The sequence below is a fragment of the Cydia pomonella genome, chromosome 12 (genome assembly GCF_033807575.1).
Source record: "Cydia pomonella isolate Wapato2018A chromosome 12, ilCydPomo1, whole genome shotgun sequence".
Lineage (NCBI taxonomy): Eukaryota > Metazoa > Arthropoda > Insecta > Lepidoptera > Tortricidae > Cydia > Cydia pomonella.
In genome coordinates, this window is record NC_084714.1 from 12,284,287 (window position 1) to 12,297,718 (window position 13,432).

Sequence of the window (13,432 nt, forward strand, 5' to 3'; positions counted from 1 at the left end):
AAAAATTGCTCAAAAATTGAAAGACAGCAAAAGTTGCAGAACCGTATGATGGATTTTTATAACTCTCAACCAGGTCTAAGCTCTAACCGAAAAATAGCACGTACTTCGCTTGCTTCAAATACGGATTCGAATGGCATCATTACTACTCCACCTGTAATATCACTGCCGATGACTGATACACCTTATAACACCCTAAGATTGCCAGAACTGGCAAAGACGTGTGATCGGTACGGAATTTCAAATCGATCCGGATCTGCAATCGCAACTGCTGTGCTGCAAGACGTAGGACTTATATCTCACGACGACAAAAACTTAGTAGTGGATAAAAACAAACTATGGCGGGCTCGAAATAACGAAAGATGTAACTTGCAGGAGAATATGAGTCATGATCAATTGGAAGCGATTTATTTTGACGGCAGGAAGGACAAAACCTTGCTTATCGAAAATTCGAATGGTCGCTCTTATCGTAGACTTACTGTGGAAGAACATATATCGCTTATAAGTGAACCAGGCTCCGTATATTTAGGACACACGACCCACGAACAGGAACTGGCAAGGAAATTTGCAATTCAATCGTTGAATACTGTCAAAGCCACGAAATCGACTTAAATGAATTAAAATGTATAGGTTGTGATGGGACTGCCACGAATACTGGGTGGAAAGCAGGAGTTATTAGATTAACTGAGTTGAAGTTGCAAAAACCATTACAGTGGCTTGTATGCCAACTCCATGCGAATGAGTTGCCTTTACGACACTTATTTTGTCAGCTGGATGGAGGCACAAGTGGACCTAGAGAGTACTCGGGGCCCATAGGAAAAGCTCTAGAAACCTGTGATAAACTGCGTGTAAAAAAGTACGCAGCTATTAATAGTGGTACTACTGATATAGATCAAAATGTCTTAAAATCTTTAAGTACGGACCAAAAGTATTTGTACGAAATGTGTTGTGCTGTGTCGACGGGAACTTGTAGTGCAGAACTCGCAAATAGACAACCTGGAAAGATGGCTCATTCTCGTTGGCTTACCACAGCAAATCGTATATTACGATACTATATCGGATGTCAGAAACCGTCGAATAAATTGAAAATTCTAACAGAATACATTGTCAAAGTGTACGCACCGGTCTGGTTTGAAATAAAGAAAAAATCGTCGTGTATTTATGGAGCCCACCACGTATTTAATTTAATACGTTTAACTAGATCCTTCGATGACAATGTGAAGTCTATTATTGATCCAGTAATCCAGAGGAATGCTTTTTTTGCTCACCCTGAAAACATACTGGTGGCTATGATATCGGATGAGAGAAAATCTGTGAGAGAACTTGCTCTAAGAAAAATTTTACAAGCAAGACGTCAGCCAATCAGTGGTTCTGTCAGAGTGTTTAAAGTGCCTCAGCTCAATTTTAATGCAACTGATTATATAGACATGATAATCTGGGCTGAGTGTCAAGTTACACCTCCGCCGATTATGAGCCACGTGTCTGAGGAGGATTTGCAGAAGATGATAGATGACGTCTCGCTAGCTCGAGATGTCGTTTTCTCTAAGTTTCCCTGTCACACGCAGGCAGTAGAACGGTGCATAAAACTTGTGACGGAAGCATCGATCACGGTGGCTTCAAAAAATGCACGGGATGGACTTATTCGGACCAAACTGAAATCCAGATCTGTAATGCCATCTTTTGACAATAAGGCACAATACCACTGCTAATTTAGTTAAAATTCAAGTTTTTCAACAATAAATTCTCGACATTATGCATTTATTTTGTAACTAAAATGTCATATTTATAAATAATTAGACTATGTTTTATATAATACATGTGTTTTTCATTATTTAGTACTACAAAAAATAAAAATAATCATACTCGAAACTGACGTCTAATATTTCAAAAATTTAAAACTTTGAACAGCTGTAGAGGGCTAAATCATGTAACGAATCAACATTATTTTAACTGAATATAAGAGCTTAAACAAAATAGCAACTTTTTAGACCCCCCCAGGTACGATTTACACAAAAAAAATTTTTTTCATACAATATCGACCCACCCTAATATTTAAGTCGGGTGACAATGCAATATTATGGTACCATCAAGCTGATCTGATGATGGAGACAGGAGGTAGCCATAGGCACTCTGTGATAAATCAACGCAACCTAATTGTGTTTGGGGTTTTTAGAATTGCCTCGATGAGTATTAGTTGTCTGTGGGAAAAAAGTACAGTTAGTGATAAAAGCTTGTACCAAAAATTAAATTTTTGCCAAAAACTTATTGCAATTTTTCTCAATCAGTGAGTGTAATAAGAACTCGGGTCATAACTACTATAATGGTCATATAACAATGTTACTATCAGTCTATTCTTGACCTATTAGTCACCATAAGTCCTTAACCCACAGTATGCAACTATAATCCGCTTGCCTTGTGTGTAATTTAATCCTATAATACGTGGTTTACAGTTAAGAAGTAAGAATTTAAACCCTAGTACGAGGGTTGCGTTTCAAGTTGTGTTGTTTGAAACAAATGGTTGTTGTAAAGTTTTTTATGGAGACAATTTGGAAGTTAATTATCATTTATTGTTTTTCGAAGAATTCATCACGTTATTTGATTCACTTTAGCATTTATTTATTTTTATATTTTATTATTATTATTTATTTATTATAGACAACATAATGGTCCACATAATTGTTAGTTTTGAACTTAATCTACATGTTAGTTTACTAACGCTAATAATAAATTAATAAAAGTGATTTAGTCCTCTGGCTCATTTAGTCGAACCAGCTTTGGAAACACTTATTCCACTCTGAAGTGGGGGTTGCCCAAATGGACGATTTGTATGCGTCCATCGCTTCTTTGGGTGTGCGAAAACGTTGACCACGAAAACTTTCTTTGATTTTTGGAACGTGAAAAAATCGTCAGGGCTATACGGTGGATGGTCCAGAATGTCTACGTTTTCCTAGTAAGAGCTTGCATTGTCGTGATGGTGCAGTATTATTCGGGGTTTCGGGTTTTTTTTTCGGAACTGCGATAACTTGTGGCAAGCATACTGTTGTATACCAGTCAGCATTAACCGTTTTACGGTCTTGTAGCACAATAGTGGCTACGTGACCAGCCTTTGCCACGAACAACGTAACCATTTTCTTCGAAGTGCTTCTAGTGCGTATGACTTTTGTCGGTTTTGGCTCATCTTGGAAAACCCACACAGTCGACTGCTGCGTGGAATCTGGATCATAGGCATAAATCCAAGATTCATTACCACTGATCATATTGTAGACGTGTTTTGACTCTCCTCGGCCAAAACGTGGCAGAGTTTTATGACACCATCTCACACGAGCCGTTTTTTGCTCATAGCTCAGCAAATGTGGCATCCATCGTGAGATTAACTTTCTTACTCCGAGCTCTTCACGCAAGATTTTTTGAATAGTTGTCCCTGAATTGGCCACAAGTGCTTCTATTTCACGGTATGTAAAAGTAAATGTTCTCTTGGGTCACGGCGGATTTTGGACGACCTTCACGTTGTTCGTCACTGAGATTGCAGTGTCCATGTTGAAATTCCAAATGAATGTAGAAGTCAGCTCCTCAAAGTACTGAATTCCCGTTAACCCTCTTCGAAAGTTATAGAAAATTATAGCTCGTTTACATTGACAAGACGCTACAGACAAACGCTTCGAACAATCGAAATCGAATCGACTGTTTCGAATGTCTAAATTCAAGAATTTTAAAATACTATACGTTTTTCTTGTACTCTAATACTATAGGTTTGTAAACGACAAGACTTAAAAGCGAAGAGTAAAGTAAGTATACCTAAAAGGCAGCTCTCGTACTATAGAGAAATACTTACTTCTACAGGTCAATGATTAAGGTTTAACAATACATACATCTTTATTATTTTAACGTTAACATCGTTCAAATGGTGTATGTTCGTAAAACTATACCATAAAGAAGTTTTAGTTATAGGTAAATCTCTCATATTAAATATAAATTAACAAAAAAACAGTTTTATGTTCTGGGTCAGTCAAATATTGCTTTAGCCCATAGCTATGCCCCTTCGTTTGACTTTTTTAGATTGTTTGATTAGGAAATTGATGATGATAAGAGTTAGGAGCGAATAACAAATACACAACAAAATTTGAAAAGTTCCTACACCTTATAATAATAATAAAAATCAACGAAGGGCATAGCTGTGGTTAATATAAATCAATTTGCGTAAAAATATTTTCTATAATGTTAATATCTAGAGTGGAAAATGGGGACTACGTTTGTATGCAGAAGCGGTCACGTGACATCGTCCCGTTTCGTCTGTAGTGTCAGAAAACCGAGTTTTTAAAAAGTTGTAGCGCTTTTTGGATCACAATACGGCTGCCATAAATTTAATCAGCAATCTTGAGGCCTTTCTCAAGGGACTAATCGATTCGAATCCTGAGTTTTTGACTTTCGCTCGATAAAAAAATCACGAACATAGGTATAAGGTTGACTGGTAGAGTAAGGTTGACTGGCAGAGAATACCTCGTGGCATTAAGTCCGCCTTTTGTACTATAAGAATGTTTTTCTTTTGTGCAATAAACATTAAATAATAATAATAATATAAATTGCACTTATACATTTTTAACAAATTTGTGCATAATTTAAAATGCTAAAAATATGAAAATTGCTTTTAAAAATCGGCAATATCATGTTACTAACCATTATGGACCATTGTTGTCTTTTGAAATAAATAAATTAAATATATATATTTGAGGGAACGTATCGATTACGTTTTTTATTTATTTAATCGTTCAAAAAAATAAAAATTGAGAAAAAGCATGATTTTTGCGCTCACGGACACGCACTTCCGTTTCACTCACGCTTACGCTCAGTGAGTGGGAGAGAAGAACACGATCTTACTGAGCCTTAAGTGATATGTATGGTCTAAATAGCCGTATGTTTGTAGAGCCGCGGGCCATGCTTCGTGGTGACGCTGTGGCCGGTGCTGGGGTTCGTGGCGTGGGGTGCGCCCGCGGTGATGGCCGCCGTGCTCGTGGCCACGCGGCCCGCGTTGCAGCTGGACGCCAAAGCCGTGGACGCCATCCGCCTGTGCCTGCTCGTGTTCTGTATCACGGGTGAGTGTAGGGTCGCTGGCACACTGTGGCCGGTGCTGGGGTTCGTGGCGTGGGATGCGCCCGCGGTGATGGCCGCCGTACTCGTGGCCACGCGGCCCGCATTGCAGCTGGACGCCAAAGCCGTGGACGCCATCCGCCTGTGCCTGCTCGTGTTCTGTATCACGGGTGAGTGTAGGGTCGCTGGCACACTGTGGCCAGTGCTGGGGTTCGTGGCGTGGGGTGCGCCCGCGGTGATGGCCGCCGTGCTCGTGGCCACGCGGCCCGCGTACTGGCGCCGGTGCTTGAATGATGGCTGATTTTTGGTCTGAATGACATCTTAGCTTGGCTTAAAAATTAATCATCATATAATATGAACCCAAATTAAGCTTTTTTAGCACTCTCAGAATAATCGAAAGAGTAAGATATAGTTCGTAAGCGACACTCTGCTGGAATGCTTCAATCTTATTTTCCGAATTATTGAGCGGTAATATCCGCGGCATCTTAAAAGTTAAAACCCTTTGAACGCCACACCTATCGTGTGAGGTGCGTAGCCACGAGCATCGTACGTCTTTGGCAGTCAAAGTGAAAGGAATTTGTACAAGACTTAATAAGTTACTGTTCATTATTGACGATATTCCCTTCGCCAGTGACGACGGGCTGCCTGACACTGTACATCCGTTTCCGGCGGCGCAGCGCGCAGTTCGCCAGTCTCTCTGCTGATGTGGCGTCGCATTCGCCAGACGAAAGCTCCGGCCTGGTCGACAACGAGCAGCCGGTGTCCAACACGCAGTCGGTCTCGCACAACGGTGAGAAATACTAGACTACTCACTGTTGCATGAGAACGGTTTAATCGATAAGTAAATTTAAGGCCCATCCAGATCTGATGAACACCTCGCTAGTTTGACATTCGCGAACGCGCACTGCCCTGGGGCTGCACGCCTTACTTATAAATACTCGCGAAGAGTTAGCGATCCTTTGGCAAACCGTGACCCAATGACGCGCTAGCGGCACGTTCGCCAGATCTGGATGCACCTATGGACAAAACGATTAAACGGCCATTATGATTATACCAAGTTTATTTTTCGCTAAAAACAATTTTTTTATTAACATATGAATAGTTTATTTTTTCTATTTTAATGCACCATAGCAGGAGAAGATCAAGGTAATTATTAACGGTAACCACTCGTGAGGCTCAGGATTTAGCAATTTGCAGCTATACCTACGTGTTTTACTCGTATAATTTGGTAGCTAACTAACTTAACTTCACCTCTCATGGTTAACTTTTAACTGCGGAAAGAATAGCGATGGGCGGCTTAAAAAAAACTTGTCATTTAATCGAATTTAAACTGTCGTGAGACATACTAACCAGCGGCGTAGCGTGTGTTTTTGCCGCCCGGGGCCCATCAGAAATTTGCCGCCCCGTTTATGATCAATATTAATTATTAGATAAAAAAAAGTTGACTAAAAATGGTAAAATACAACAAATAAGTTCAAAAACTGAAACTGGACTATTGAAAATAGGGCTCTAAAAATTATGAAAAAAGAAAAAAAAACTCATCTTAAATACGAAAGAAAACAGAAAATACTTTATATTTATCATGTTTTATATAAAGAAACAAAACAAAACATAATTTACTTAATAAATTTTGTACACAATGTGGGAACAAGTAGGTAACCCGACAGATTTTAACGTCGCACTCCTGGTCATAAGGAGCAAAAAATGTTGCATGAGTTTTGGTTAAATTTGGCAAAAAAAAAGTGTGGGTATGTTGTTTTTAATTTAAAGTGTTGGGGGTGATTTATTATAAAAATCCTGAAATACGTATCTGGGACCAACTTTTATACAATTTGCTTTTTATACTGATTCCACTAAATACGCTAAATGCGGTCAAGAATACTCCTTTAAAATCTGTCAGGTTCCTCGTTCCCACGGTGTAGGTATATTCAATATTCACAAACATATTTAAAGGACAGCCGTGGTCGTATGCTGCGGTCATAAACTTTAAGGTAAAAGTAAAGTATTATTTCTGATTAGATTTTTTTCTTGCTTTATACGTTTTAGAGCGCGAATTTCAGTAGTCTGGTTTTAGTTTTTGAACTAATTTTTTATTTAATTCATTTTAGGGTTATCATTTTGTGATTCATTATTTAAATTCATTATTTAAAATAATGTATTTTTGTGCGAAGGCGCCTTTAGTACAGCAGCGCACGCAAAGCGCCCAATACCTACGTCAGGCTACGCCCGATGCTTTTAACATGATTGTGACAAATACTATTACTTATTCTGTGATCGTGATTCGATGGCGTGCAGCGCGACACGTTCATCGGGCTACGCCCGACTATTTTGGCATGAGGGCACTGAGGGCGCCCGGCATCAGAACGCGCGCGGCGCGCCACGTACGTCGGGCTATGTCCAGATTTTTAGTATGAAGGCGCCGATGGCACCCGGCAAAGGGCGCTGTGTTCAATTTGATGTGACGTTATTTAACATATAACCAGCGGACAATCGTGTAAGATCGGCGGTGGCTCCGAACACCGCATTTCGGCAGCGATGGACCGCCCCTGGGCCTATAACTACGAAAATCGAAGTTCGTCAATTGCGGTCACTTTTCTCTGTCACTCTAATTACGTCTTAGTGAGAGTAAAATAGAAAGATCCACGCAATTCTCCAATTTGGGTTTTCGCGGTAGACTCCCTGCACCGCCGCCTCGCCTCGCGCCGTTGGCTCCCGCGGCGCGTTGGCGCGTTTCGTGACGCGATTTGAAAAATTTGGATTTCATAATTTTATATTTTTAAATGCCGTGTTTGCCGCCCCCTCTCATGTGCCGCCCGGGGCCATGGCCCCCCTAGCCCCCCCCCTCGCTACGCCACTGATACTAACATTCAACAAAACAAATTTTACAGTTTAAACTCACGTGTTTTTAGTCACACAGTTTCCACTAACAGTGCCAGCAGCGTTGACAACGGCCGTGCTGCGCGTACTGCTGCGCGCTGCGTCGCACGCTGCGTGCACTGAGAGGGCCGGAGGGGAGGTCTTGCGCTGTCGTTGTAGGCGGGCATAGTGGTCGCTACAAGTGTTAAGTGACCCAAACTCAAACACACCAACGACGCGGTAGTACGCCAAGCACGGCCGTCGTAAACGCTGCTGGCACTGTTAGTGCTTGAGGAAGAGATCTAGTAAGTAGTTTTTTTAATAAGTCATAAAATAAAAATAATTTTTTTTTCATCAAACCCATACGTGTGGGGTATCTACGGATAGGTCTTAAAAAATGATGTTGAGGTTTCTAATATCATTTTTTTTCTAAACTGAATAGTTTGCGCGAGAGACACTTCCAAAGTGGTAAAATATGTGTCCAAAGTGGTAAAATGTTGAACGAGATCTAGTAAGTAGATTTTTTTTAATACGTCATACGTCATAATGGTACGGAACCCTTCATGCGCGAGTCCGACTCGCACTTGGCCGCTTTTTTTATAATATCCCATAAAATGCAAGATCTAGACCTGGGCCTTACGAGTTTATGGACCAGCTTACCCTATGACTTTAAATTATAAATGACGAATAGAACTACAACTGACAGGTTGCTACGGCGCGATTACAGCGAGTCCAAGTCCAGCAAAGAGCGCCAACGGGAACGGCTGCTGCTCCGGCGACCCGCGCTGCGAGAGCGGACTCGTCAACTCCACCTCGCAGGACATCGAGGACATCGCCGACCACAGGTGAGCCACAGTAATATACAACACTATGGTGATCACAGCGCGTCCAAGTCCAGCGAAGAGCGCCAACGGGAACGGCTGCTGCTCCGGCGACCCGCGCTGCGAGAGCGGACTCGTCAACTCCACCTCGCAGGACATCGAGGACATCGCCGACCACAGGTGAGCCACAGTAATATACAACACTATGGTGATCACAGCGCGTCCAAGTCCAGCGAAGAGCGCCAACGGCAATGGCTGCTGCTCCGGCGACCCGCGCTGCGAGAGCGGACTCGTCAACTCCACCTCGCAGGACATCGAGGACATCGCCGACCACAGGTGAGCCACAGTAATATACAACACTATGGTGATCACAGCGCGTCCAAGTCCAGCGAAGAGCGCCAACGGCAATGGCTGCTGCTCCGGCGACCCGCGCTGCGAGAGCGGACTCGTCAACTCCACCTCGCAGGACATCGAGGACATCGCCGACCACAGGTGAGCCACAGTAATATACAACACTATGGTGATCACAGCGCGTCCAAGTCCAGCGAAGAGCGCCAACGGCAATGGCTGCTGCTCCGGCGACCCGCGCTGCGAGAGCGGACTCGTCAACTCCACCTCGCAGGACATCGAGGACATCGCCGACCACAGGTGAGCCACAGTAATATACAACACTATGGTGATCACAGCGCGTCCAAGTCCAGCGAAGAGCGCCAACGGGAACGGCTGCTGCTCCGGCGACCCGCGCTGCGAGAGCGGACTCGTCAACTCCACCTCGCAGGACATCGAGGACATCGCCGACCACAGGTGAGCCACAGTAATATACAACACTATGGTGATCACAGCGCGTCCAAGTCCAGCGAAGAGCGCCAACGGCAATGGCTGCTGCTCCGGTGACCCGCGCTGCGAGAGCGGACTCGTCAACTCCACGTCGCAGGACATCGAGGACATCGCCGACCACAGGTGAGCCACAGTAATATATAACACTATAGCTTTAAATTACTGTAGAGATAAGTTATTGACATTTTATTATTTTATGCTCATCCGGTTATGTCTGTGTTTGTGATCTCTGTATGTACTAACAATAGTCTTGTAAGTTATGTATACTTACACTTTTATGGGTTTTGCCTGAAATAAAGGATTTAATAATAATAATAATAGCGATCACAGCAAATTCAAGTCCCGCGAAGAGCGCTAACGGCAACGGCTGCTGCTCCAGCGACGCGCGCTGCGAGAGCGGACTCATCAACTCCACGTCGCAGGACATCGATGACCTCGCCGACTCCCACAAGTGTGTTTATACAGGATATTTGTTGCTGACGAGTTGTACGAGTAACTGACAAGACATTAAAAATGCCAATCTAAATCCGCGAGGTTATGAGAATTCATCCATCTATAATTTACATCACTATGACTTACATACTTGGGGCCTAGCCAAGATCGAATCGTTTGCAGCGAAACGAAATGTAAGTACAAGTATGAGTATGAGTTATGTATGAGTATGGAAATGATAGTTCGTTTTCTGCAAACGATTTTTGTAGCAGAACGAAACTTGATTAGGCCTCAATACTAAATTGTACTATTTATTATTGCTCTGCTTTTTGTCGGATAAGGCTCTCGTCTAGCTCCTATTACCTACATTTGGGGCATTCCGTGATGTTGTCTACCGTTGCCCCGTGCAAACGAGAATTTTTTGAAGATTAGTTTTTTCTGTGATAACTGTTCATAAATATGCCCAAAAAAACATGGGCTTTAACCCTTCGAATGCCACGCTTATCGCGTGCGGTACGATTATCGTGACTTTTGTCGGAATGCACGAAGGTTGATTTTAGGCCGCGCGCGTCAGTTGACGCTTTTGGCGGTAAAAAGGTTATACGCCGAAAAAATACACGAAATAAAATGCGTTTGTACGGGACTGGACTGCTTCAACTACAGAACCTTACAACTCACTTATGTTGCGCCAAACTACCTACTCAATCACCTGATCATTCCTGCGCCAGGTTTATCAAGGCCAGAAGGTAGACACATTTAAATTAAAAAGTCGCTTTAGCAAAGTTTTGTTATTCTGTAGGGAGTGCGCCTGCCCCCCGTCGCAGCAGCAGCGCTGCGCCGGCCCGGCGCCGTGCCGCTACCTGGCGGAGCTGGAGCGCGCCGCCGGCCGGCTGGGCCTGCTGCCGCCCGAGACCAGCCGCGGCCGCGGCGGACAACTGCTCAAGCACACCGTGCTCATCATACTGTACAGCCTGGCCATGTTCATCGTGAGTACTGTGTGGACTCAGAGTACACTCTACACAATACAATACACAATCGACACAATATATACACACTACCTTAGTATAGGGGCAATAAGGGTCAATATTTAATACCTTGACTATACTTACGCCGGCCCTGAACCGTGTGAGTACTCGTACTTGACGGAACCGAGACGCGTTGCCAGCCAACGGGGCTGCTGTCTCCCGAGACCAACCGTCTAACAATTGTGGTTGAGTATAGCTTTTACGCCTGACGTCGACGTTTACCAGGGGCCGTCTAAGGGAATGGAGTACCTACCTATAGGGGCGCCTTAATCGGAAAAATTGCAGTAATATTTTTTGATTTTTTTTTATTTGCACATTTCGACAGAGCGAAGCATAGGTCTCCGTTGCAGTTTGGACAAAAGGCTTTTGGAAGTCCGGATGTTCTCGTCAGGTCGCATTCTCAACCAGTTCTCATGTAGGTAATTTTATGAGCAGGTTGGATTAAAAACGTATTTTTTTAAGGATTTATTTTATAGGAATTATTCAAAATAGCCTCAGGTCACAGTGCCTCTAGTAGGTATGTATTAGAAAAAATAATTATACAAATATATATATATATATATATATATAATAGAAGAATATCAAGAGTACATCCTACACTACAAAGGAGAGACACCCGGCCTGTACGGGGTGGGATTCCTAATCAAGAAGAGCCTTACACACAGTATTGAAGAAATCAAAGGAATATCTGAAAGAATAACATTGTTGAACATCACATTACCCTTTAAAAAAGAAGAAAAGTGGTCTATCATACAAGCATACTCTCCAACCGAAACAAGTAGTAAACTAAAAATCGAAAAATTCTATGAAGACTTACAAAAAACTATTCAAAGTTCCCATAAAAACATTATAGTAATGGGGGATTTTAATGGACAAGTAGGAATGTGCGGCAACAGTGGAGAAGAATTCACAGTGGGGAAATATGGTCATGGCGAAAGAAGCAAAAACGGGGATCGGTTAGTTACCTTTGCTTTACAAAACAAACTCAGAATCCTTAATACTTTTTATAAAAAGAAGAAAACAAAACAGTGGTCATGGATTTCCCCAAACAGCTTATACAAGAACGAAATAGACTTCATCATGACTAATAACGCCAAAATGTTCCAGGATGTGTCAATCATACACCATTTAAACTTTAATTCGGACCACAAAATGGTTCGCGCTAAACTAAGCGGCATAAATATAAAGAGGAACAGGATGAAGCACAAGGATACTTCTTCGCTTACTTGCACTCACAATAAGGACCAACTCATAAGATATTTACAAGAGTCAATAGGAAAAGATAAGCAAGACAACATAGCAACCCAGGCAAAATATGACAAATTTATAAATATTTTACAATCAGAAACTAAAAAAGTAAATTCAATAAGTAAAAGCGTAGTTTCCACGGAGACACAACAGCTGCTACAAGAGAGAAAAAAACTACTACAAAGCAAGGAAAGTAAAGCTGACCGCCTCAAAATAGCAGACATTAGCAAAAAAATTAATGAACACATAAGAAAAGACAAAAAACTAAAAAGACAAGATACATTAAAAAAACATATTGAAAAAACCGGGGGAACAAAAAAGGCTATGAAAGAATTGAACTGTAAAAAGGATTGGATGCTAAAAGCAAAAACAAATCACGGAACCTATACAAGCAATAGAGAAGAAATGCTTAAAATAGCTACTGATTACTATAGAGACCTATACCAAAGTAACCACTCAAAAATAACGACAATTGGAAGTGACATAACAGACCCCGAGCCCGTACCAAAAATATTGAAGGAGGAAATCATAAGAGCAATCAATACACAAAGAAGAGACAAGACCCCTGGAACAGACCAAATAACAAATGAACTACTAAAAGCTACTATACCGGCTATTACCCCTGCACTGACGGATATATTTAACGAAATTGTAGAAACCGAAAATATTCCTACAGATTGGACCAAATCAACTATAATTCTGTTACACAAAAAAGGAGATAAAGGAGAAATTGGCAACTATCGACCGATCAGTTTGTTATCGAATATATACAAGGTCTTTTCAAAAGTAATACTTTCCAGAATCACATCGACACTCGACGAAAATCAACCGAAAGAACAAGCGGGGTTCCGTAGCAAATATTCAACCGTCGACCACATCCATGTTTTAAAACAAGTTCTACAAAAGTACAGGGAATACAATAAAACCTACTATCTAGGATTTGTCGATTACAACAAAGCCTTCGATTCTTTAGAACATGATTACATCTGGGAAGCATTGCGTACTCAAGGAATCCAAGAAAAATACATACGCTTATTTAAAAACATATACTCCAAAAGCACTGCCCAAATCAGACTAGAAGCAACGGGAAAAGAGTTCTCTATAGAAAGAGGAGTCCGACAAGGTGATCCA

At 41.9% G+C, this 13,432-nt stretch overlaps 1 protein-coding gene across 1 annotated transcript in view; it reads left to right on the plus strand.

Annotated features, from left to right (window-relative positions):
• LOC133523626 (lysosomal cholesterol signaling protein) overlaps positions 1-13,432 on the plus strand; it is a 32,946-nt gene that overhangs the window by 8,983 nt on the left and 10,531 nt on the right. The window contains exons 9-12 of the mRNA XM_061859310.1: positions 4,919-5,252; positions 5,714-5,872; positions 8,645-8,783; positions 10,828-11,014. Coding sequence (XP_061715294.1) covers positions 4,919-5,252; positions 5,714-5,872; positions 8,645-8,783; positions 10,828-11,014 — 819 coding nt within the window. The remainder of the gene's footprint in view (positions 1-4,918; positions 5,253-5,713; positions 5,873-8,644; positions 8,784-10,827; positions 11,015-13,432) is intronic.